At 44.8% G+C, this 25,711-nt stretch overlaps 2 protein-coding genes across 3 annotated transcripts; both read left to right on the forward strand.

Moving 5' to 3' along the window:
* The first annotated feature begins 453 nt into the window (after nucleotides 1-453).
* Nucleotides 454-13,606, forward strand: LOC121192347 (ATPase family AAA domain-containing protein 2-like). Its single transcript, XM_041053997.1, has 28 exons — nucleotides 454-818; nucleotides 1,564-1,652; nucleotides 1,963-1,991; nucleotides 2,290-2,371; nucleotides 2,563-2,635; nucleotides 3,540-3,618; nucleotides 3,773-3,898; nucleotides 4,010-4,076; nucleotides 4,462-4,542; nucleotides 4,844-4,952; nucleotides 5,105-5,220; nucleotides 5,356-5,530; nucleotides 5,922-6,010; nucleotides 6,204-6,363; nucleotides 6,539-6,629; nucleotides 6,934-7,248; nucleotides 7,332-7,449; nucleotides 7,701-7,887; nucleotides 7,980-8,165; nucleotides 8,319-8,454; nucleotides 8,618-8,814; nucleotides 9,196-9,355; nucleotides 10,051-10,173; nucleotides 10,422-10,508; nucleotides 11,119-11,568; nucleotides 12,518-12,651; nucleotides 13,021-13,149; nucleotides 13,335-13,606. Exons 1-28 carry the CDS (start codon nucleotides 663-665, stop codon nucleotides 13,365-13,367), a joined length of 3,777 nt encoding a protein of 1,258 aa, XP_040909931.1. The 5' UTR covers nucleotides 454-662; the 3' UTR covers nucleotides 13,368-13,606.
* Nucleotides 13,607-14,844: 1,238 nt separating this feature from the next.
* Nucleotides 14,845-25,357, forward strand: LOC121191882 (zinc fingers and homeoboxes protein 1-like). 2 transcript variants are annotated; one of them, XR_005895159.1, is made up of 9 exons: nucleotides 14,845-15,179; nucleotides 15,920-16,402; nucleotides 16,923-17,549; nucleotides 18,716-18,842; nucleotides 19,877-21,097; nucleotides 21,275-21,406; nucleotides 21,766-22,199; nucleotides 22,503-22,821; nucleotides 23,379-25,357. XR_005895159.1 is itself a non-coding variant. In XM_041053321.1 (8 exons), exons 2-7 carry the CDS (start codon nucleotides 16,044-16,046, stop codon nucleotides 22,189-22,191), a joined length of 2,892 nt encoding a protein of 963 aa, XP_040909255.1. In that variant the 5' UTR covers nucleotides 14,845-15,179; nucleotides 15,920-16,043; the 3' UTR covers nucleotides 22,192-22,199; nucleotides 22,503-25,357. The 2 variants fall into 2 exon arrangements, 1 of the variants encoding a protein (XP_040909255.1); XM_041053321.1 differs by having other exon boundaries at nucleotides 22,503-25,357.
* Nucleotides 25,358-25,711: the final 354 nt, after the last annotated feature.

Here is a 25,711-nt window from a genome sequence, read left to right on the forward strand (position 1 = left end):
TATCCAGGCTAAGGCTCAGCTTTCCTACTGTCTGTCTCTTGTCTGTTTTTCTGTTTACTGGTAATATATTATCTTTTTGTTTGTAATCTTGTTGATTCCTGTCTGCCTATACTGAATAAATAATCTAAGATAAAGTAAGATTCTTAAATCTTTGTTAAATTGTTAGAGAATTTTGTGTGTTTGAGAAGCTGTGTTGTAAAAAAGACATGTAAATGTGGCAGCAGTTCACAGACCCTCCTGCATCCCGATGTCCTGGAACTGTCCTGGGATCAGTTCCAGAAAGCATTCGGTTTAGTCCCCCCATGTCTCTTTAAGTCTGGGGACCTTGCTCTGATGTTGGAGGGGTGTGTGGCCCCTGTTTTTGTTTACACACGCACTGTACGGCATGACGTCACTGGGCGGCAGCAGGACGCGACGGTTTTGAACGGACACACTGAGCAGAGAGAGTTTGTGTCCGCTCGTGTTATCGTGTGTGTTTGGGTGTGTTTGTGTTTCAGCCCGGCCTCAGCTCCGCCTCAGCCCTCGGAGCAGCGGCCCGTTCATCGGAGCTGAACAGCCGTTAGAGACGCGGAGGTGTTTATATGCGTTTCCAGCGTTTTTTATTTTGTTAATTTACTGCTAAGCTAACGGTCCCTGCGTTAGCCGGTGTGCGCGGCGTTACCATGGTGACGCTTCGTCGCAGAGGGCTCGCGGACCAGAGCAGCGGACCTCAGCGGCAGCAGAGGCCGCCCGGGAGCTCCGAGGCCCCGCCGCGGGCTCCACCAGGTACCCGGAGCAGGAGCACGGAGCCCCGACAGGAGGAATCCGCACTGTCCAATGTGAGTCCGTCCGCTGTCCTTTCCAGAGAGGCTTCGCTGCGTCTTTTGAGTTTTATTTCTTAACCGTCGGTCTGTCAGAATCAATGAGCCAAGCTGCGAAGACACACATATCTTCTTCCGCAAACTTTTTAGGAAACAAATCTGCCGCTAAAAATAAAATTATATCAAGTTGAACTAGTTGTAAATGTATGTTAAAGAGAGTAACACTATCTTTGGTGATAATATTACAGTAATCAGTGTTTACACTTAAAGGAAAACAAGACATAATACCATAAATAACATTCACAAACAATTAGAAAACATTTGAATTTGTGATGGTAAATGACATTAGATTGTGTTGTACTTTATGTGATTGTTGTTGTAAATTAATGTGTGTTTTTATGTGGCTATGTGATGCATATCTTATGCTGCCATTTTGGCCATGTGTCTCTGGTAAAACTGATCATGTGTCTTATTTAGTGTTCTTGATTAAATAAATAAAGACTCAACGACTCTGTCAGCACAGGGTCATGTAAGGGAAAGTTTTCGTTAGCCAAGTTCAAGGAGGAAAACTCATTAACCAACATCCACAGTTAAGTAAAAGTCCAATTGCGACTTACTTAGAGTACTCAGGTTTACTGTTGAATCTTGAACCGTGGGCTGTAGTGGTGCTGTGCTCTGAATGATGTGACCGTTAGAGTACGACACTGATTTCTTGTTGTTGTTACAATTCACCAGTTTCTGAAACATCTGATGCGTTTTCCAGGGATTTAAAGGCGAAGACGACAAACAGAATCAGGTCAATTCAGAAACACACGAGGACGAAGATGTGAAACCAGCGAGAGCCATTATCAGGTGTGATCAGAGTGACAGTGAATATCTGCTGAAATGATTAGTGGGTTAATTTATGAACCACTTGACAGAAAATGATGTGCCTGTAATTAATTATCAGTTTGATAATCCATTGTTTGTAAATTAAAGCATTACACTCTGAATGTACTCTCAGGGATTTTAGGGTAACGTCATAAAAAAACTGCTTTCTGATTTTGTGTGTTAAATATATATTTACACAAAGACAGATGCAGTGACAGTGAAATTACAGACAGCTGCCTGAGGAGCTCAGTTTCTTTTTTTCCTCACTCTGAGGTTTGTTTTGTGTTTACAGGAAATCTCCAAGGCTTCAGAATACTGCAGGTAAGGACAGTGATGTTAAGGCAAAGCACTGTGACCTGGGAGAAAGTCATGGAATTTGTTAAACTCGCAAATGTCATAAAAATTTCAGATAACAGTTATTTAAGTACAGTTACCAGACTTAGGCTCCTCAGATGTGAATATTTGCTGCTTTTCTTGGACTTTTATGATACTAAAGTGAATTTAACGTTTGAGGCATCTGGTGACGTCACTGTAGGAAATTATGTTAGATTTCTTTGAATTATGTTTGACAATTATGTTTGCTTTATTATGTTTGATTTCTGTGTGTGTGTGTGCCCAGGAGGGCTGAGGAGAAGCACCAGGCCGACCAAACCAACCAGCAGGTACCAGGCCTCCAACATGTTTGACGGCATCAGCACCAAGTAAGAAAAACCCGGAACTGAACCAGTTTGTCAGTTAATTGTCCATTAGACAGAACAGTAACTGGCAGGTGCTCTGATAACTGATTAATTGATTATATAAACGTATGTTTTCCATTTCACATAAACAAATGACAGATCTGAACCCTGTTTGTTGGCTCTTTGTGATGTGTTGACGTCTGCTCTCTCTGCAGCACGACCAGGTCGGTCCTGAAGAGGATGGACAGCATGAAGAAGAAGAGGCGGCTTAGTAACAACAAAGAAGGAGTGAGTAACACAGTTACTGGGCTGAAACATTTCCATCCTGACAGTAAACACCTTGTCTGGCCTGATCTCTGTATGTCAGTGTTCTTGCTGTTCATTTATATTGTTTAAAATATGTGTCCCTGAGATGCCTCCATCTTTTGTGTTACTGTTTGTGTTACCAAATTATCCACAGACCTCAGGATTTCCATTGGAACTGTTTCTTTAACATTGTTTTCTGCTGCGTTCGTCTGTATTTGAATATAAACTGAGATCAGCTGGTTTAGATTATTTTGTATTCAGACTTTGTGTTTACGTTTAGTGGCAGCTTCACAGCCATGTTAACACACTGTGACTCTCCCTGTGGGTGCTGCCTCTCTTATCAGGCTGTTGTGAGGGCGGTGCACCCAGCTGCACCCTGCCTCCCTCCCACCCCTCACCACTCATGGTGAGGGGGCGACATCTCTATCAGCTGCCACCATATTGGAAGGCAGCCGAAAGCCTGAGAAGCACCAGCCCTCGTTTTTGTTTTGGTTTGTTTTTATCACTCAGAGTTTAAGAGGTGACATAGTTTAGATCCACTGGCCTTGAAATGGTTTCTCATTCTGATTTAACTGACTAAAAATCTGCTGGTGCTTCCCTCTGTCCTGTGTCTGCAAACTCATAAACAAAACAACTAAATGTCTTGTTGCCTTCCAGTAAAATTTGTTATTTTACCTGCTTTAAACAAGCAAACAAAAAAACAGCAACACAATATTGGGCTTGAAATAAGCAGAATATTTTGATATATACAGTAAAAACTGCAGAATATGATCATGATTTCCATCCCTGCTGGAAGTGCAACAGAGGTACTGATGCCTTAGACTGAAGCCCGACATTGTTCTGCTTTGATTGTCTTATAGTGTTTTTGTGTTTGATGAAATTGCAGAAGATCTACTCTAAAGCTCAGAGCAGGAGAACACCAGTGCCACCACAGAGAGAGTGCAGTGACAGCGAGGAAGAAAACGGTTGGTGCAAACCTTCAGGAAGGGAGAGAGGGCAGATTAACATGCATTATGGGAGAAGACGGAGAAATGTGACTCACTTAAGACACCACATTTTTCATGTCATCCCCTTAAAACATCTGTCTTTATTTCCTGTGATAAAAACCATTATTTCCAGGTGCAGCTGATGACGAGGGCAGCAGGCAGGAAGTGGCTGCAGACGGAGACAGCAGCTGCAGCGTTAACCAGAACTTTGACGCCAAACTGAGCAGAGCCTCATCACTCTACCAGGGACCCAGCAGCGGTCAGTGCTGCACGGCTGATCACAGAATCCAAAGCACAAATAAATTTGGAAATTTGATGTTGATTCACTCAGCACGAGCCGTTTGGTGTTGTTTTCTCTGTTGTTGTTTAGAGTTCCCGAGAGGAACCTTCAGGATCAGTGCCTCTGGACCAAACACAACCCGCAGAGGAGCGCTGAGGTGCGACTGTCTGGAGGAATGTTACAGTGTGCACCCATGCTCTGATGAGAAATGACATGAGTGGCCACTTCATTATTGAGGAACTGGTCACTTGGATGATGTGTCTCAGACAGATTTGGCCCCATAGTTTAATTATTTGACCCACTTTTGACCTCATACTTAACAGATGATCAAGTTTTTTTTGCTTTGATGTTTGAAAGAAATGTCAGAACTGAACGAAAGATTGATCTGGTGTCTCTCCTACAAGACAAGACACACAAGACGCAGCCTGAGACGGAGACCATCGAGTTAACATTATAATTCAAACAAAACAACTGTTGTTAGGATGCACACACAAGTTTCTCTCTTCTGTTTCCTCGTCTTCACTTTTCCTTTCATCCTCCAGACCCACTAAGAGTTCATGGTCGAATTCTGATGAAGACGACTCTGATGATGAAGAGCAAAACAGTGAAAAAGCCTCTGGCAGGTCAGTAGGTGCATTCTGAATCTCTTCACTGAAGGACAACATTTATAGTGTGTAGTCTGTTGATGTTTGTATTTATTGTTGTTACTGTGGATTTATGCTGCCCTCTTGATTTCAGTCAAGACTTTCACCTGGTTAAATAAAAGATGGTTAAATGTAAAATGACTTCTGCCTCTCTCATTCATCTGTGTTGATTAAAGGTTTGTGTTGCCCACAGAATGTTACTCTTGACGTTGTTGGTCATCTCTGGACCAGAAACCTGCTTTGTTGATTGTTGTGTGTTTGTTTTCGTTCTTCGTGTCAGCTGTCAGCCATTCAGCCTGCGTACAGACGATCTCCTGGGGACTCGCAGAGACAAGATGAGTGCAGGAGCAGGCCTCGCAGACATTGATCCCATGGCCATCGACCAATCAGTGCGTTTAGACATATCATGCATTTAAACCATGAAACTATCAGCCAGCAGCCTCTTGTGACCTCTGTTCTCCAGGTTACACTGTGATGACTTAGACTGAAATCTGCTCGAGCCTCATTTCCTCTCTCCCTGCTTCCTTTCTTCCTTCCTCAGGTGGGATTTGACAGCATCGGAGGTCTGTCAGGCCACATCTCTGCTCTGAAGGAGATGGTCGTCTTCCCACTTCTGTACCCTGAGGTGTTTGACAATTTCAAGATCCAGCCTCCCAGGTCACACACACACACACACACACAGGATTCACATATTTACAGGGACTGTGTACATTCTTTGACTCTCGTGGACAAAGAAAACGAGCAAAATGTCCTTTTTGCTGAAAAATAATTGAGTAATTCCTGTCCTCTCAGAGGTTGCCTGTTTTACGGTCCTCCTGGGACGGGGAAAACACTGGTCGCCCGGGCACTGGCCAACGAGTGTAGCCACGTCAACAGAAAGGTGTCCTTCTTCATGAGGAAGGGAGCCGACTGCCTCAGCAAGTGGGTGGGCGAGTCAGAGCGGCAGCTGCGGCTGCTGTTTGAGCAGGTAACAGACACATCAGAACAGACCTGATGTCCCTGTACTGCCCCCTGCTGGATGACTGCAGATCATGTCTGACCTCCATGATGAATATTTGAGGAGCGACGAGCCCCTCTGTGCCACCAGCCTGAAGGGATGTCGCCATTCTTCCTTCTGTATTAGAAACTTATTTTACAAAAGCGGGACCACATGTGCTTCACATTCTCTGTGCAATCGCAGGATTTGAATTATAAGGGAGGATTGCGTCCTCTCCACCACCACAACAGAGACCAACTCAGCTCCAGTCACCAAGCTTGACCCTGTGCTGATCCTAAACACACGCACAAATGTCTGTTTCCTCTGACGCTGTGCTTCAAAGTGTAGCAGCTGAGTGTGTGTTGGTGTGTGTCGTCCGTAGGCGTATCTGATGCGTCCGTCCATCATCTTCTTTGATGAGATTGACGGCCTGGCTCCAGTCCGATCCAGCAGACAGGATCAGATACACAGGTCCGAACGATCTTTGTCAGTCATACTGTAGTTGTTGTAATGTTCTCCTTTGACCACAGTCTCAGCATTTTTATCTCTCATACACTTCAAACTAGGACTTTAGCGAGAGCCTCTATGGACCGAATGACCAGGGTTTCTGGATGAGACTGTCCTGTAGCTAACCCAGGCCTTTGTTTTTCCTCCTCCCATGCAGCTCCATCGTGTCGACGCTCCTAGCTCTGATGGACGGTTTGGACAGTCGAGGTGAAGTTGTGGTGATTGGAGCAACAAACCGTCTGGACTCCATCGATCCAGCACTGCGGCGGCCCGGACGCTTTGACCGGGAGTTCCTCTTTGGCCTTCCCGACAGAGAGGTTAGTTATGTTCTCTGTCATCCATGCATTTTATTTATTATTTTGAAAAATACAGGCAGTATTCATTCTTCATCATTAAATTGTATTTACATTTATTCATTTACATAAGTACAGTTCCCTCAACTTTGATTTTCACAGTTTGAAATTAAACTCTTTTAATACATGTGTGTTTCAGTCTCGTAAAGAGATTCTGAAAATCCACACCAGGCAGTGGAAACCTGCACCATCAGAAGATTTCCTGGACGAACTGGCAGAGAAATGTGTTGGTAAGAACAACCATGACAGAAATCAAAGAGTATTAATCCAAACAACGTGCTGTAGATATAAACCAAAACCAGTGACATAATATCAAAAAAAAGAAATTAATCAAACTATTTCTTGTCCTTACTGAAGGATTATCGTCCCAGAAGCTCAACACTAGAAGCACATCCAGAGCCATGAGATCCTGATACATATCATTTTTTAATCTGAAATGTAGCAGTGACCTTTGACCTCTAAATCTTAGCAGGTTTGGTTTTATGGTTGTATGTATCTGTCTGTGTAATCTGGTCGTCAATCGCTCTCTCTCAGGTTACTGTGGTGCTGACATCAGGGCGGTGTGTACCGAGGCGGCGCTGTGCGCTCTTCGTCGCCGCTACCCGCAGATCTACGGCACCTCCCAGAAGCTCCTGCTGGACGTCTCCTCCATCGCCGTCGGCAGCTGTGACTTTGTGGCAGCCATGAGGAAGATGTCACCGGCCGCACAGCGCTCCGCCGCCTCGCCCGCCAAACCCCTGTCACCTGTGGTCCACCCGCTGCTGGGCGTCGCCCTGCAGGACATCCTGGAAGCTCTGGAGAGGCTGTTTCCTCACGCTGAGCAGGGCATGAAGAGGAAGCGGGAGCCAGGTGGGTCACAGCTAAAGCCCAGAGATGCTCCTGCTGTAGAACGTTTTTACAAACTTCATCATCTGTTGTTTTCTGCTCATCAGATCTGACCTCTGGTATCCTTGACGACGGCCTGATGTACGGAGGACACGAGGGCTCCAGCACGTCCAGCATCTCCACACACTCCACCTCCAAGAGCAGAAACTTCCTGCACTTTGCCAGGTGAGTCTGAGCAACACGTCACCGAGACCTGCAGCAGCATGTCTTCATCTCTGGGTGAAAGTGAGTTTAACTGCCCCTCCCATTTTTATCATCCACAAGCAGAACAAGCAGATTTCATATAAGAGTTTCTATCACTTATATCACATAATGTCGATTTAAGCAGACACAAGGACAGTTATAAAACACATTAATAAATGCTTGAAACTGTTACTGTTGGTTTTTTCCTCCCTTTCTTTTCTTCCATCCTGCAGGAGTGCCGTCAAACACCCGACATCTCACCGTCCCAGGATGCTCCTGGCGGGTCGTCCCTGCTCCGGTCAAACCTCTCACCTGGCTCCTGCGGTTCTGCACGCTTTGGAGCGCTTCACCGTCCACAGCCTGGACCCTGCGGTGCTGTTTGGAGCCAGCAGCACCTCCCCAGAGGAAGCCTGCACACAGGTGACTCCTCAGCAAACACCACACAGATGGGGAAAAATGTTTAATACACTGAAACAGCTGTAAGAGATAAAGATGATTCTCTGCTCTGTCAGGTGTTCTGCGAGGCCAAGCGGACATCTCCCAGCATCCTCTACATCCCCCACATCCAGCAGTGGTGGGAAACTGCGGGCCCCGCACTAAGAGCCTCCTTTCTCAGCCTGCTGGGCAGCATCCCGTCCTTCTCCCCCATCCTGCTCCTCGCCACCTGCAACGTCTCCCATCCACAGCTGGACCCAGAGGTGAGCAGCTGGCCTGAATCCAGAGTCAGAAACAACACAGAATGTGTCTGAAACCCTTCTCTGTCCGCAGGAAGCCAAACTGAACTAGAAAACAAATTGGGAAGAAGGACGCATCATGAAAGTGCTGAGATTTCTGTCCGGTTGTGTCCTCAGATTCAGTCCCTGTTCCGGGAGGAGTACGGGGAGGTTTATACCATCGGTGTTCCCACCCGGCAGGAGAGGACCGACTTCTTCCAGGACCTCATTCTGAACCAGGCAGCTGAGGCTCCGCCCTCCAAGAAAAAAACCTGTATGTGACCCCATGGTGTCCAGAGGAAAAAAAACTTATCGCAGTGTGTTAGTGACATGGTGTCAGTCTTTCACCTTTCCCACAGAGATCCTCTCACAGATTCTTCCACCACAAAAAGTCTGTTTTGAGCTGTAGGATCATTTTCCTCCTCCTCTCCTCTCAGTGACTCAGGCCATGGAGATCCTCCCCCTGGCTCCCCTACCTCCCCCACGCCAGCTGTCGGAGCAGGAGCGCCTCCGTCTGGAGGAGCAGGAGGAGGACGTCCTGCGAGAGCTCCGCCTCTTTCTGCGTAACGTCACCGAGCGTCTGACTCTTGACCGGCGCTTCAAGGCCTTCACCAAACCGGTCGACATCGAGGAGGTGAGTGGATTTTGTTTCGTAAACGTGATGATGATGTCAGGGTGGTGTAGTTTTGCGTCCACTATTGTTTTGCATTTATGTTGTCAAGCACTTAATAACCTTTGTTTCAAACAGCGCTATATAAATTAAGTTTAACTACACACAGGAAATGTGCAGAATACATTAATGTAATGAGCCTTTTAAAAATCTGGAGGTTAAATTGTTGACCCACGAGAATATGTTCAAGTAATCTCCTGAACATTTTCTAACCACAGCCAGTCGTTCTATCACTCCCTCTTTGTTTCCTCCATCCATTTCTCCTCTCTCCCTCTCTGCCCCCACTGCCCCGCCCTCTTTCCTTTTCCTCTCTCCTTCCTTCCTCCTCTTTTCTGTCTCCTGCAGGTGCCAGACTACCTGATGGTGATCAAGAAGCCCATGGACCTCTCCACGCTGCTGACCAACATTGACGAACACAAGTACGTCACCGTCAGCGAGTTCATGTCCGACGCAGACCTCATCTGGCAGAACGCCCTCGAGTACAACCCGGACAGCGACCCAATGGGTGAGCACGAACCCTGTGTCCCGAAGGCCCGGGGCAATTCACAGTACATTCAACTGAACTAAATCCAAGAACCGGGCGTGTAGGATGGGTTTTAGCTGCTGTTAGATCAGGATCAGGGCCTGAAGCCTTATTCACATAGTCTATTATTACCTGTGTTTTTTAATGTATGAAACTTTTGCTTCCCTTTAACTGGAGGTTTATCTTACTTTTTTATGTCACTGCCATCATGAAACAGGCCGAGCAGGTGATTCCAGGCGAAAGCTCTGATGCATCAATTTCAGTTGCTACATCCACTTGAGTTATAAAGCAGACGTGTTTAAAAAGGACTTTGTGAGCTTTACAGCAGCTGATGGTCTGACATTTTCATTGTCTCTGGTTCACCGTAAAGTCAGCAGGTTTTATTTGCTGAAAAAATCCTCCAAAATTTCTCTCTCTGATCTTCTGTGTCTGTGTCTCTGTTCGACGAGAGAAGTGGGTTTAATGAGTGAAATGAAAGAGGAGCAAAACTGAGCTTTGACCTGGATTCACCTGTTCACTGTGGACAGGTGGTTAGTATTATATAGGAAAAAACATGAATCCAATCCATGAGTTTACATGTTGTAGTAGTTAGTAGAGAATGTGTAACTCTGTGTGTGTGTGTGTGTGTGTGTGTGTGTGTGTGTGTGTGTGTGTGTGTGTGTGTGTGTGTGTGTCAGACCGTCATATCCGTCATCGTGCGTGTGCTCTGAAGGACACCGTTCGAGCCATCATCAGAGACGAGCTGGACGAGGAATTTGAAAGAGTCTGTGAGGAGATCAAAGAGTCTCGAATCAAAAGAGGTGAAACTTCCTGGAGCTGGTTCCTCAGTCTCCCAACATCCTGTCTCTGTGTCGGTTTGGTCTCGAACCAAATTGTACCTCCAGCTCGTACCTTCAGGAGGAACCGAGCTGTTGATCACTAACGCTTTTTCTCCCACATCTTTGTTTTAAATCATAAAAAAGAAATTCTAAATGTTCACATCTCAATCAGCTGCCACTGACACGTTAAAACCTGTGAACCACAAACTAAGACTTTCTTTTTTTGGCAGCCTCTTCTTGCAGGACTGAGGCCAACCCAGACAAGACTGATGGCGTCGGCATCGCAGCTTTCACCAGGAACAGTCCTCAACCTCAACGTAGGTCCATACGAACCACCTGAAGCATGAATCACGTTTGTTTCCTTCAGAGAACCATAAAGTGGTTCTTGGCTTTTATTACCACCACTGGTAAATTATAGGAACAACGTTAGCTCTAAGAAAACTAATGTCCTCAACACACACTGCTCTTATTGTCAGACTTCACTGCATTCATTTCTATTTTAATGTGAAAAACAGTTCCATAGTAACACATAACAATGTGAGATGGGAAAATCAACTGTTGGTTAATATAATGCATTAAACCAGTGAAGGGTCACAGGTGGACATTGCTTTGTTTTAAGAGGACAGAAGTAGAAAAGGCTGGTGAGGTAAAGCTACATGGACAGGAAGCTGCAGAGTGAGTCTTTATTTAACCATCAAAGCATCAGAGCTACAGAGCAGACGAGGGGAGGAAGAGGCAGCTTCAGCAGAGCCGACAGAGAGGAGACAGAGTAACGAGCAAATCAAGAGAAGGAAATGAGTAGATCAAGTGGAGAGGAGGTCTGACTGCACTCAGCATCATCCAGCGCTCTGTTTCTGCTCTGTCTGATGACCTTTCCCCTTCTCTCTCCCCCCTCGCTCCGGCCCCTCCTCTTGTTTCTTATTCCAGCTCGTAAGAAAAAGCGTTACAAACAGCCCCGGAGGTCCAAGTGGAGCACCGGTGTCATTAAGAAAACCAAGAAAAAGAAGCCGTCGTCTTGCTCTTCCTCTATGTCCAGCAACGCCAGCTCGGAATCAGGTCCGGAGAAAAACGGGGCTGTAGAAATGAGAGTGCTGAACGGCTCTGCCGATCCAAGCTCATCCACCTCGTCAGAGAGCAGTGACGGGGAGCGGAGCCAGCCGACAGTCACCGTGAACGGGTATCACCGCAAAACACATGATGTCACAGGGATCCAAGCTGGAGCCCTTATGAATGGGTACCACCATCCTGAGCCACTTGACCCTCAGGCAGATGACAGCACCCCCACGGGGAGGCTGAACCTCAGGCTTCAACCCCGGACCCAAAAGACTCTCCAAAACCTGAAGACAGTGGTGAACAGGGTCTATTTGAGCAAATTAGGTCTGTATGCCCAGGAGTTGGACCCAAATCCTGGCAGTGTGAGTGCTTTCTGTACTAACTGGTCTTACTTGGACTGCGACTGAGCCTTGATGCTGCAGCTTCAAAGCCCTGGAGATGAAATGTTTGTAGAACTGGTTGTGAAAGTAACACTGCTGCCTCTGCATCTGCTGCTGCTGAACAAGCTTCGACAGGCCAAAGCTTCACACTTGCAGGCTCTGCAGAGCTCTGGGCTCTGAGCCAAGCTGCCGCAAAGCTGAGCCGAGAACAGAAGTTCCTCTGATATCTTATCAAAGTCTGACCCTCAAAGAAACATACAGCCTCATTCTTCACATGTTTCACAGGAGGGTGAAGAGTTTTGGATGATTCACTCCGTGAGCCCAATTTTAAAACCAGTTTTAAAGACCTCACATTCATTATTTAGGCTGTGGTAAACTTGGAATGTGCTCCTCCTCATGAACAGGTGAGACTCATCAGTCTGAAACCACAGGTTTGTGCCATTAAAAGAGTTTGGCAAACCCGGATCCTGGTACAGAAAAAACATGAGAGATTTTTAGAACAGGAATATGAAAATGTTGCATGAGGTCCGTTGTCACATCATGGGAAAGCGTTGATTTTAGCAAAAACTCAAATTAACTTAAATGAACTAATGATTTTTCATTGGCTAACCCATCCATCCATTTTATTCTGCTTGTCCAAGTCCAGGCTGCATTAATTTAATTCATGATATCATTAGGAATTAATGTTATATTCCACTGTGAAACAGGAATTAAATTGCATTTTATGTGGTATTGAAGAAGTCGTAGATTTAACTTTGAACCCTGCAGAAACCGTGGTAAACCTGAAACATTTTCCCCTGCTGAAATGTCTGTTGACTAATCTGCTACCGTTAAAAGTGATGAACTGAATAAATCATTTCGGCCTCATCCTCCTTCTACATCCCCCTCCTCAGAAAAATGCAACAAGCGTGAGAAGGGAGCCAACTGCTCAGCTGCCTCTGAGCCGATGCAGCTGATGGACAGGGACGGATCTTTGGAGGTGGACGATGAAACACCACCACACGTAGTTGATCACAACAAACTGAGGGTGAGTCGAATGAAGAGTTTTCCCCCACACAGGCAGATGTTACCTTCTGTGTATAATGTGTTCTTATTATGATGAGAAGTAACAGCTGTAGCTCGCACAGTAACGGTTAGGAAAAAATTTTTTCTGAAACTTCTTTTTTCTGGGTCTGGTGATGGAAGATCACACCCTGATTCTTAATCCCCTGCACTTAGCTCTGATTGGCTCTATGTGTTTTTCCTGCCTGGGACACAACAGTCAGTGACCACAACATCAGACCTGTTTGTCTGCAGCCAGGCTGTAGCTGTGGTCTGGTGGTGGTCGTAATGGTTTAACTGGTATTGTGAGGTATGACTGTTGTTACCAGTGGAGTCAGGTTATTGTGGTTTTCAGGGTCTGCTGAACAGAGCCGTGGATAAAACAGAGGATGCTGAGGCGGAGCCGCTGGAGAAGCTTTACGCTCTGCTGGCTCAGTGCATCTACAGGCACAGAAACAACTGCAACAAGACGGAGCTCATTCAGGTACGACGACCACACCGAGGCTGACCTGAGCCAGACCTGTCTGACGAGAGGCAGGGCTTCGTAAAGACGGGCGTTTCCCTTCCAAATAAATTTTAATTGGATTGTTTCTGAGTTCAGCCGCCGCACGTTTTCAGGTTCATGTTCCGTTTTCATTTTTCTTTTCTGTGTATTTTTTTTTTTTTCAGGAAATGAAGAAAGAAATTGACAGCTTCTCCTGATCTCCCATGCCAGGTCTATTTTAATAAAACATCAGTGCATTGAAATGTGAAGTTGTTTACTCTTGTTGTTATTACATTTAGATATGTTCATGTAACATATCAAACACCAGAAATACCTCAGTATTAATTCTGTTAGACGTTATTTTTATTCGTGGGACCAGTTTATAAAAGAGTAAGTTATGACCATGTGGTGTTTAATTAATTCAGCTTTATCATGATGTAAACGTGAATAAATGTTATGGAGGATTAATTATTCCCATTGTCTTGTTTTCTTGTTGCCTCTTTTTTGTTTTGTTTGTTTTGCATCTCTTTAGTTTTTTTTCTTTTTCTTTTTTTTGTTAGTGTGGGCCCAGTTCACAAATCCATCCATGTCATCAGTTTATAAAATAGTTAAACTGGTTCTACGTCAAAGTTCTGTTTACATGTCAGTGCACCTGTAATATTACACGTGCAGTACTTCAGAACATGACTGACAGGCAGCATTACGCTGCTCACCATTCATTCTTGACGTATAATTTTAAGATGGACATAATGAACTTTTATTTATGTCAGATTTTAATGCAGAACGTTTACCTGTAACAGGATTTTCGTGTTGTGTTTTACTGAAGTAAATGATCTGAACTCTTCTTCACCACTGTAACCAGTAAGGAAGGGCTGCAGTGTGTGGGGCGGTGTGTTGCTGTGACTTCTTGCACAACTTAATCAGCACACGGTGTATTACTCAACTTCACTGTGACGGTTCACAGCAGAAACCTGGTTGAAACCCACTCCTGTCGTCTGTCTATGACGTCACGACGCACACGAACCTTCTGCCCCGACGCTGCCATGAAAAAAACAGACCTGTCAAACTCCCGCCAGTACAGCGACCAACTGTTCCGCTATACACGGATACCTTCAAAATAAATGCTCGGAAATGGTCACAAACCTTGTAAAGCCAAGTTGATAGCTCTTTTTTTAATCGAAGGTGTAAGTAATGTGCATATACCTTAACATGCAATGCACCTAGCAGTTTTCATAAAAGACATAAGATTAATTCGGTGTCACTATGCCTCTGGCGCAAAGTAACTAAGTACTCTAACCCAATCACTGTATTTAAGTACAGTTTTAAGGTACTTGTACTTACCATAAGTATTTCTACTGTGCGCGGCGTTGTAAATCAACTTGACTACATTACAGAGGGTGTTTTTTCAGTATCACAGCCAGTATTTGAAATTTGAAATGTTTTGGTGAGAACAGTGTTTAATGTTTAGTGAGTTTATAGTGCTGTGTTTTTTTGTATTGTTGTTTTCGTTGTTTTTAGTGTTGTTTCATTCTTATTATTCTCTTTGTTTTTGTTATTTTGTCAGTATTATTATTATTATTATTGTTATCGCCATCATGATTATTAATGTTATTTCCTCTACTTCTTTTAGCTCTTTACTCGAAGCTTTTATTTTGAAATGTTGAAACCGGATACATTTCTCGGCCATTGCTCGCTTGTAGCGGCGGTATGAAAAATGGCCATCGTCAGATTCGTTGAACTATCGGTGCCTTTTTTATTAGACTGTCCCTTTTATTAATGAGGCAACAGGGTAAACAATGCCAGTCGTAGCGGTGCAAGCTGAAACCGGAGCTAACGGGCGGTAGTCGGGCTGTTTCCGACCGTTAGAGCGGCTCTGTGTGCGGCAGAGGCAGATGGGATCCTCGGTGTATTTGGGTAAAAGGCGGAAGACTGCGTATCAACACACCGAACCAGAGATGCTACACAGCTACAGCCGCTAACCAGCTAACCAGTTGTTGCAAGATGTTGGTAAACGGGAGCCAATTCACCAGGTAAACGCACACCGGGCCGACAGGGGACCGTTGGCGGTGTCTGTGCACGGTTACAGGCAGCCGCAGACCCGCTGCCACTTGTGGAGAATTGACCCGTTAACCATTATGTTCGGTTAGCTAGAGCTAGCTAGATATGTATGGGATGTTGTCGTTCCTCTTTCTCTTTATTTCTCTGTGACCGCAGCCTTGAATGTGTGGACAGGCAGCTCTGTCTTCTCAGTGTGTGTGTGTGGACAGGAAGTGCATTTTCTGCTGCAGCCTCAGTTTGACTGCAGGAGTTGAAATAAGCAGAGCGGGTCAGTTTGCTCAGTGTTCACAGGGCTGCAGGCGACACGGCTTCAGCTGCGGTGAAACCGTGATGAACCACAGTTCTCCTGTTTTTCTGCCCGGTTCTCCCTGTTCAACACACTCCCCTGCAACTCACAGCAGATTTTCTAAAGCATGCAACAGAGATTCTGGTCGACAAAGTCTGTGTTAATTTAAGAGTGAACATTAGAGTGGATTAAGAGAAACTGTATTTGGTGTATTTGTGTTTGGGTCTTCGTGTTTGAGAGGAAGGAGATTTCCAGGTGTGTTGGTTTTGTTAATCTGTGTCAGCAGTGTTCGTTGTGTGTGTTTGCACCTAATGAGCCAGAGAAATGCTCCAGATGTGATGTGGCTTTAAACAGAAGTTTACATATTAATCTTTGTGTGACTATGCTATAATCATACATGTTAATGCTTCACTTTGTCCTCTTCAGAAATTAAGGACAACAGAGGAAGAATTTTGACCGATGACATCCTTCTTTATGGAGCCACAACAGGACGGTTTGAACTGAGACGCCTTAAATACTCAGCTAGACGCAGCACTTACTGGTTCTCAGGATGGCAAGCAGGAGGAAATCCACCACCCCCTGCATGGTTCCTCCTCTGGAAACCGTCGACTCAGATCAGGAGATGGAGGACATCGCTGACGCGGCAGAACCAGAGGACAGTAACGGCGTGGCGACCGTCTCCTCTGAGGTTTGCGACCTGTCGGAGGAGCGAGGGGAGGAGGCCGGTGTCAGGCAGGTGTCAGACCACTACCTGGACCTGAACATGGCAGAGGGAGGATACGAGTGCAAATACTGCAGCTTCCAGACGTCAGAGCTCAACCTGTTCACCATGCACGTGGACACGGAGCATCCAGACGTCGTCCTCAACACGTCCTACGTCTGCATGGAATGTGACTACCACACAAAGAGGTACAGGACTCGTGTTTCTGTTCTGAATGTGTTTGAGTTTGAGAGTAAAGGGCAGACAGCTTGTTTTTATTTTTGGTTCATACCAAATACCAAAACTCTAAATGCAACCTGTCACTGTAAATCATTACAGTATCAGGCCGAGTGCAGATAACAGTTATTCAGAGCATTTGCCATTTCTGGTGTAAACACTTAATTGATTTATCAAAAATGTTTTAGATCAATTAATAATAGAAACAGTCATCAAATGCATTACTACAGAATAATGTGAACAAAGCATTTGAAGCTGCCTTCTGTTTTTTGATGTTTCATAGATTCCTGCAGTCAGTTGGCAGATTAATCGATAATGAAAATGATCATTGATCGACCGACAGAGAATTCTTACCAACTTTGCACCTTTTTATGTCCGGGGATACGAAATATTTGCCTCATTATTCAGTTAAAGAAAATATGTTGTGAATTTTTTCTTTTCTAGAGTAATGTCTGATGAAAGACGTATTTACCCACAATTCTCCCCCTCTAGTTACGACACGCTGCTGGCCCACAACGCCCGCCTCCACCCGGGAGAGGACAACTTCACACGGACGATGGTGAAGCGAAACAACGAGACCATCTTCCAACAGACGGTCAACGACCTCACCTTCGACGGCAGTTTCGTCAAAGTGGAGGACGACGAGGCGGAGGACACGTCCCGCAAGGGCATTGCCCTCAGCAAGACGCCCATCATGAGGATAAAGAGCAGACCGGATCCCAAGAAGTTTGCTGCCACGCACAAAATGGCCCTTGATGACGTCATTAAAGTGGAAAGCGATGACGAGGACGACGAGAACAAGGAGCCGCCCACTCTGTCTCCCGCCCCGATGACCCCAGCCGCCGTTGCCCCTCGCCTCATCCCCGTCTCCACGCCGGTGCAGGTCCAGGCTGTCCCGCAGAGCATTGTGGTCAACAGCCCCAACGTGCTGCAGATTAAGGGCGGCTCCGGTGGCAGCGCTGTGCTGCCTCCAGGGACGCTGGCTCAGGTTCTGTCGGCCCTGCAGAACCAGCAGAACAGCTCTCAGACTCAGACTCAGCTTCTCATCCCCATCAGCAGCATCCCCACCTACAACACAGCCATGGACAACAACGTCCTGCTGGTCAGCGCCTACAACAGGTAACTGCACCTGGAGTTCTTTTTGTCTTTCAGTAGAATCCTGTTCTGTCGTCTGACTTCATGGTAAACTGTAGACTCCAACAGCCTGTTCCTGACTTCCCTCCTCTGTCTGTGGCTCTCAGCTTCAAGCTCATTGGTTCTTACTGAAGACGTAAATCAAATATATATTTTGATTTTTGATCTTTACAAAGGCTCAGTGCTCACTGCAGGTTTGAACCAGACTAACAGGACAGGACTAACAGTGCGTTTACTGGGGACTATTTTCAGCGGCGGATTAAGCCACATTTGAAGCTGTAGTGAGTATGAGGGGCACCAGGTCAGTGTGCGTGGGACTGAGTCAGAGTAAACTACAGTGTGTGTGTGTGTGTGTGTGTGTGTGTGTGTGTGTGTGTGTGTGTGTGTGTGTGGTGAAGGAACACGTCAACCAGTGCAACTGATGTGGTTTTAAAAGTTTTTGGAAACAGCGGAGATCCATGGCTCAGAGCAATAACACATATCAGGGTTTGACAGACGCACAATACTTGTGAAATTCAAACAGTTCTGTTCATTGTGTCTTTATTTATGATCTGGATTTGTTGCTTTCTGTGGGAATTTCCAGCCCAAAATCATCTCTCTGCAGCCTTTGAATATCACAGCTGCGTTAGCTCAGAGTGAAAACAGAATTCTGACAAAAGGCACATGTGACTTAACGCTCACTGTGATGGAACAGTGACCGGCAGCAAGTTTCATGTCTCTGCAAGACTCAGCGTGAGGTGAACTGCTGTTTGGTAGGAAATCAGCTTTTAAAGTTTTGTGCTGTGGAAAAGGCTTTAACTGTGAAAGGAAAACACCAGAGAAGCACTAATGTCACACCTGGAGTTCAGTTTTATTAGAATTTATTATTATTTATTCAGTTTGAATAAAATCTTTTTTACAGTCCCATTAAGACTAAATGTGTATTTTTAAGTAGACTCATACTTGCATCTGTTCAAAGCTGCAACAAAACAGGAAACAGGCCTAAATGAAACAGTGAGACTGCAGTGAAATGTGTCTGTGGCACAGTTCAGTGCAGCCTCTGTGGTTATTGTGTGTTTGCATTCACCGTGTCATCACTCTGTTGTTTCCTCTCCTTGATTATTAGCTCTGTTTGTAGAACTCAACAGTCAGACTCTGATCTGGTGTCACAGGTTCCCGTATCCCTCCGTGTCCGAGATCATGGGCTTGTCCTCACAGACCAAGTTCAGCGAGGAGCAGATTAAGGTCTGGTTTTCTGCTCAGAGGCTCAAACACGGAGTCAGCTGGACGCCGGAGGAGGTCGGTGCTTCACAGCACGTTTTCACACCCTGATTTAGGCTCCATTTTACACATCTGTCCCTCACATGATGCTTCTCTGATTACTGTGAATGTCAGAGCGCTGCGGCAGCCCTCAGGCAACTTCTGTCTGAATAAAGGTTACAGCTACAGCAGCTATAGGAAGCTCCGTTGTTGATTTTATCAAAAAACTTTTTAAAGCGAATTAGTCTTTTTAATTGCTTAATGCATCCATTTTATGCCAGTTATCCAAACCCAGGCTGCGTTAATTTAATGAATTACTGATGTACTGCTGGGAAGCACTGACAGACGTGATACAACAACATGATTCTAGGCCAAACTGTCACTGCTGAGTTTTTTTTTTCTTTGTCCGGTGTGATAGTGAAACAGGTATTAAACTGAATTCTGTGTGTTATTAGCAAATCTAAAATTTACCCTGTAAAATTTCTTTGGCTACGCACGTTTGTCTTTTTTAAAAAAATCACAGTCGGGTTCTGAAGAACATCTCGTAGGCCATCCAAAAAAATCTCAATTTAAAAACAAGCAGCGGCTGTGTTTTATTAACTCCAACATTATGGAGCGAGTTGCAGTTGGCAGACTCTGAGTCGTTTATCAAAGCACTTCATAATATTAATTTTTATAGACTTGCTGTAATATAATGATCTCTTTATTGATTGTGAGGCCTTTTTGAAGTGGTGCCTCGGTTTCGTTGCCTTTCAGCTGCCAAGGTTTTTTCTTGTAGTTTGTTGAGCTGTTGTCATCTCGTACCTCAGGCTGAATTTTGTTCGATTCACTTTGAGAAACAAACTGTTTCTCTGGGCGGCTTTACATTTTTCAGAAAGCTCACTGGATTCGGTTCTTAATATTAACGTGTGAGATAGCATCACTGCTTGAAATGTCAAACAACATGTTGATGTTTGTGTTGAAAATATAATGTGCGTACAGTAGGTACACACTGATTTACCAGTGACGCTGTGAACAGCAGTTGACATGAATGGATCAGCAGACTAAAAAGTTGTTGCTGCTCCTTTCTGCAGGTGGAGGAGGCGAGGAGGAAGAAGTTCAATGGCACAGTGCAGACCGTCCCCCAGACCATCACCGTCATCCCCGCCAACATTGCCGCAGCCACCAACGGCCTGCAGTCCATCTTCCAGACGTGTCAGATCGTCGGACAGCCGGGCCTCGTCCTTACTCAGGTGGCCAGTAATGGCAGCACCGTGCCGGTCGCCTCACCCATCACCCTGACAGTCGCGGGTGTCCCCGGCAACCAGCCTAAAGCTGCAGAACCATCGACGTCAGAATCGAAGACCGAGATGTCGGCTTCCTCAGCCGGCATGGCGCTCAGTTTGGACACAGCAGCAGCAAAACCGAAGAAGTCGAAGGAGCAGCTGGCGGAGCTGAAGGCCAGCTACAGCAGGAGGCAGTTCGCCACCGAGGCGGAGATATCTCGGCTCATGCAGGTCACCAAACTCTCCAAACGAGCAATAAAGAAGTGGTTCAGTGACACACGTTATAACCAGAGGAACTCAAAGGATCACCACGGCGTCCCGCTGAGCGAAAGCTCGTCCAGCAGAGCGGCGGTGTCAGGGGGCGGCAGAGTGGGAAGGAACAGCAGCGGAACCCTTAATGAGAGCAATGACAACACTACCACCATCGTCATTGACTCCAGCGACGACGCCAGCGACTCCTCTCCGACTTCTGCCAACGTCCCGGGGTCGTCTGGTTCAACCAGTGACCCCCGGGTCAAATTTCGCCACGCCTTTCCCGACTTTACGCCGCAGAAGTTCAAGGAAAAGACACCAGAGCAGCTGCTCATCCTGGAGGCCAGCTTTCAGAAATCAGACACGCCTTCGGACGAGGAACTGAGCCGGCTGCGAGCAGAGACGAAGCTGACGAGACGCGAGGTGGACGCTTGGTTCACCGAGAGGCGGAAAATGCCTTCAGCAGCACAGTTGAAAGATGGAGACGTCGAAGGGGATGCTGAGAAGGTGAAGGGAGCTGCTGGGCCTTCATCTTCGGCCCAGGAGAGGCAGACGACTCCTCCCGTTGGCAGGAAGACGATGAAGAAGACACCGCAGCAGCTTCACATCCTGAAGAAGGCGTTCGTCCGCACCCAGTGGCCCACGCCTGAGGAGTACGATCAGATGGCAGAGGAGAGCGGCCTGCCAAGGACGTACATTGTCAACTGGTTTGGAGACACACGCTACGCCTGCAAGAACAGCAACCTGAAGTGGTATTACCTCTATCAGAGTGGGAAGGTGCACATACTTTGTTTATTATAGCCACGTTCTGTTTATACAGTTTTTGATGACGTTAGTTTTCTGTTTTCATTACACGTTGTAGCAGCAGTAACAGTACCAACAGTCATGGTTGTATTACGGAGAGCACTTTGACCTGCACTTACTTGAACTGAACCAACATTTGATGGATTTAAGGTGGACGAGGCGCTGAACGGTGGAGCCAAGAGCCAAAAGAAGTCCAGGAAGCGTTTCCGGGGTTGGTCCAGGAGGACGCGTCAGCCGTATCCCTGCAAACGTTCCCCACAGGGGGGCGCCACTGCCATCAAGGTCTGTGTGTACATTTACCTGAACCTGCTGGCAACGGTTGGCTCTTATATAATTAAAGGTCCCATGACCTGTATTAAACACAGTGAGTTAATACCCTGCAAATCAATGCATTTTATCACAGTGATGCAAAAAACCAACGCTGTCCTGCTCTGATCATTTCCTTCAATAAAGTTTTAATAAAACACCTCAGAGAACATGTTCTGTTCTGGTCCCTGCACAGAGATTACAATAATATCAGTAACAGGTATATTTGCCTGAAGTTTTCCTCCAAACCAAATCAGTGTCTCTTTTTTTTTTTTTTTTTTTTTTTATTATTGGATTGTATTTCGTTACTTATGTTTTGTTTCTTCCTCCTGCAGGTTAAGTCCGGAAAGGCGTTTCTGAAGGACTACTACCTCAGATACCGAGGCCTGAGCGAGAAAGATCTGGATGATCTGGTGACAAAGTCCAGCATGAGCTACGAGCAGGTGAGGGACTGGTTCTCTGAGACCGCGAGGAGGGTGGAAGAGGGCAAGGAGCCCTTCAGCGACGAGGAGGTGGAGGGAGAGGACGGGGAGGGGGAGGACGAGGACGAGGAGGAGGAAGAGGAGGCGACAGCAGAGCACGGAGACAGCGAGGGAGAGATGGAGGTGAAAGAACAAGGAGAAGAGGCCTCAGACGACGACTGCCACGAGGAGGTGGAGGACAGGGAAGAGGACACAGAGGAGGTGGTGGACGATGAGACGATCCAGGAGGAATCTGAAGGTGTCAGCCAATCACAGCCTCAGGCAGAGGAGCAGACATGAGCAGACAGGTGAGTGTCAGACTCCAGTGTGCTTTAACGTCACGAACTACACCCGTTTTTACGCCAAAATTAGCTCATGTGTGCAGGTTTTTAAGGCCACAGCCTAAACGAGTCTACAGGTGGCTTCAGGATGTTCTACAGTTACATTTCTCGGCCTGAGAAGCTGGGCTCAAGGACATTTTGTTGGGAATGAAAACAGTTGCATATTCAGGGAATTACTTTTAAAATGAAAGTGACAACATGTGGTCGATTCTCAGAAACGGTTTTGTCCTCATCTGACATTTGGTTCCTCACTTTTCTTTCATTCTGCAGACTTAGCGTTGCTTCCCCCACTGTAGAGACGACACAGAGGACGATACGCGTCAGTGTTTCTCAGCTGGCGGGTCGGGACCCAAAGACGGCCGCAGGAAGCTCGCACAGAGTCACGGCTCAGATGGGTCATGCGATACTAAAATGACGGGTTTGTGCCTTCGATATGAACTTTGGGTCCTGATGGAGCTGAGAAGCACTGAGATGATGGAGCTGAATTAAAGGACAAAGCGTCAGGATTTAGTTTGTTTTGGCTGATGAACTGTGGGGACCAACTCAACGTTGAAGACAACGCCTCTCACCAAACAGCAGCACCACGAGAGTAAGTTCCAGCTCTGCCTCTGTACAATTAACAAGGTTTTTATTTTGGTGAGAATGACAGACCTTTGGTCTTTTATGTCATTTTTCTTACAAAAAAAAGAAACATCAACATTTTAAAGGTAAACTTTGTATAAAGGAAAAAATCCAAAACATTTCTAAGAGGTGAGACCTCGCATGGTTTTCTCGTTATTAAAAAGCTTTTTTTCAGAATAACAGAGGAACCATCAGACCTTTTTCTCAAGGGAACAACCTCGCCCCAAACCCAACTATGAAAATATTTTTGCTCTTCGAAAAGAAAAGGTTTTTAAAACCACATTGTTTTTTTGTGAATAGACAACTCAGATTAGTGCCATTCTGTTTATAAAGGTTTGTTTTAAATCAAAAAAATGAGTGCTGGAATTAATTCCACATCAATGTTTTAACTCTTTTGTATTTTGTTTTTTCAAGTGATTTGTTAAAGTCTGATCGACATATAAAATAATGGAAACTGAATCCATTACACTATTATTATGCTATAATGAGTTCTTTTGAAAATGGTGATCATTTCCATGTTTGCAGGTGTTTGGGTCCATTCAGTTTCAATAACATCAATTCAGTCTGAATTTACCTCCGAACACACATCACTGAAGGACGAGAGTGAAACAAGAGACGTGACAGGAAGACAGCAAACTCCTTAAAGGGAAAATCCATCTTAAAAAGGGTCATTGAACAATGGGTCCATTTGAGTGGTGTTAAAATGTCTAATCAGAGTTATTATAGCTGACAGTGGACTTAAATTATCCCACAGTGCAACTAAAATATAACGGAGAATGGCCATTCACTGTCTGCCATCATAAATCACAAAAAATGTTAAAAACCTCTAAATGAGCCAAAGTGATTCTGGATTTCTGAGGTTGATATCAATATTTAAGATTCTTGAAAGTCCAGATTATGATACGTTGGCCCATAATTTATTTTTTTAACATTTAAAACAAATACCTGAAATATGTGAGGTGAAATTTTACAGTGTCAACAGAAACGTTTCAGTGCTCTCTGCTGGATAAACACTAGAGTACATCTTCTAACATGATCATGAGTTTGAATCAGCAGCTCACTGACAAAGAAAACTGAGCATTAAAAGCTTTTTTACTGTTGTATTACACTGCGTTAGTCTGAGCTGTGTGTCCATCTTACCACATTTTGGTGAAAGCAGAAAGTTCAAAGGTCATCTGAGGCATGTTGAAAGGCATTGTGGGAAACGTAAGGAATCTGGTGGAAGCAGAACAGGCAGTTGGAGAGATGGGGTTCACCAAAACTACAGGAAACACAACAGAACACAAATCATGAACTAGAACCTTCAGCTATTACAAAATACAAAAGAAAATCGATGATCTTTTAAAAGGTGGATTTTTCCTTTAACGTCCAGCTCTACGTCAGAAGGCTCTGTTTAGAAAAAAACATGGATCCTTCTGTTTCAATGGTGTGGGTGGTTACACATTCAATCAAGTCGTCTGTTCTGATCCCAGATCATTTCTGCTATAGTTCAGTCTTTTTAAACAAGCAGATTTGTCGAGTTGATCGACTTGAAAGGAATTTGAACCCAAATATTCTCTGTGTTCTCGTCCAAAAGAAAAAAAAGGCATGTTTGCTCTACTTCAGGAAACAGGCAACTTTACCTCAGTCAGTTAAGCTACAAACTTGGTAAGATTGTGACATTTACACTTTACGACAGTTTTCTTTTCTATAGAACTCAATACTGAATGCATGAAAATACAAGTACACAGTAATAATTATGTCTTTCAGATGGCGTTTCTTTATTTGTCCTCACCAAAGTAAGTGAATCACTTTAAAGAGAAAAAAAAGAAGACATAGTTATTAGTGCATTTATTTGCTCCAATACGGGTGAACTAGTTAACAATATCTTTCAGGTTTTCCATGAGAATTACAGACGATATTTTAGGGACAAGAAACCACAAGCACTTGGCTCAGTTCCCATGGGAACTTTTTAACTTTTCATATGTAGGGGAACAAGAAGAAATAAGCTTTTACTTTGCTTTTCTCTGCTCTCTCTTCCTGTGTTTACTGAACCGTGTAGGACTCTATTAGGATATGCAAACGTCACAGAACAATCAGCGGGTAGAGTGGTGAACTGTAAAATCAGCGTCTCTTTGATTTTGGTTTTTTAATGATTTCATCAGCGACATGGGATCCTTAAACAAGCTCTGTAATTTTGCAAAGTTAAGCCTTTCTGCCATTCTTTAAATTGCTTTACTAGCCAACAGTTTTTAGTAGTTAATTTATTTATTATATCTGGACTTAATGGATATCTTTTTTTGTCTGCAAGCAAAAAAATAAAAATGAAAAAACAGCTTTCATTGAGCTGTTGTTTTTTTTTATCTTTGTTAAAGACATTAAACATCTGTGGAAATTAATTAACTTTTGAGGTATTTGTTCTTATTGAATATTTACATTTTATGCTACTTTGTACCTAAACTGCATGAAACATTGACTGATCAACAAAACATCAGTCACCAGCTATTTAGACAATCAGAATAATCATTAAAGTCATTTATCTCACACAACAAAATGTCTCTGCTTTAAACTTCTTAGATGTGAACATTAGGACCATTTTACAACCGATCAGGGAAACAAGCGTCCGATTGATCAGCATTACTCGACATTAATGTGACACAAGTATCCTTTTTCTGACCGATAGGCCAAAAAAGTCATATTTTAGTAAGAACTCAAAATGTCATAAAAAACGTCATAGTATAGTATAGTAAGGCATCAAAACCGGCCAAAAAAAGTTTTTTTTTTTTTTGGAAAAAGTCATAAAAGTCATAAAAAACGTCATACTATAGCAAGGCGTCAAAATCGGGCAAAAAAAGTCAAAATTTTTTCGGCCTCAAGAA

Source organism: Toxotes jaculatrix, chromosome 13 (assembly GCF_017976425.1).
Source record: "Toxotes jaculatrix isolate fToxJac2 chromosome 13, fToxJac2.pri, whole genome shotgun sequence".
Classification (NCBI taxonomy): domain Eukaryota; kingdom Metazoa; phylum Chordata; class Actinopteri; family Toxotidae; genus Toxotes; species Toxotes jaculatrix.

Coding starts and splice junctions, on each gene's coding strand:
- LOC121192347 (XM_041053997.1), top strand. CDS start 663: ATGGTGACGCTTCGTCGCAGAGGGCTCGCGGACCAGAGCAGCGGACCT. Junction 2,372..2,562: donor TTTGACGGCATCAGCACCAA/GTAAGAAAAACC, acceptor CTCTCTCTGCAG/CACGACCAGGTCGGTCCTGA. Junction 3,619..3,772: donor TGACAGCGAGGAAGAAAACG/GTTGGTGCAAAC, acceptor CATTATTTCCAG/GTGCAGCTGATGACGAGGGC.
- LOC121191882 (XM_041053321.1), top strand. CDS start 16,044: ATGGCAAGCAGGAGGAAATCCACCACCCCCTGCATGGTTCCTCCTCTG. Junction 16,403..16,922: donor TGTGACTACCACACAAAGAG/GTACAGGACTCG, acceptor CTCCCCCTCTAG/TTACGACACGCTGCTGGCCC. Junction 17,550..18,715: donor CTGGTCAGCGCCTACAACAG/GTAACTGCACCT, acceptor CTGGTGTCACAG/GTTCCCGTATCCCTCCGTGT.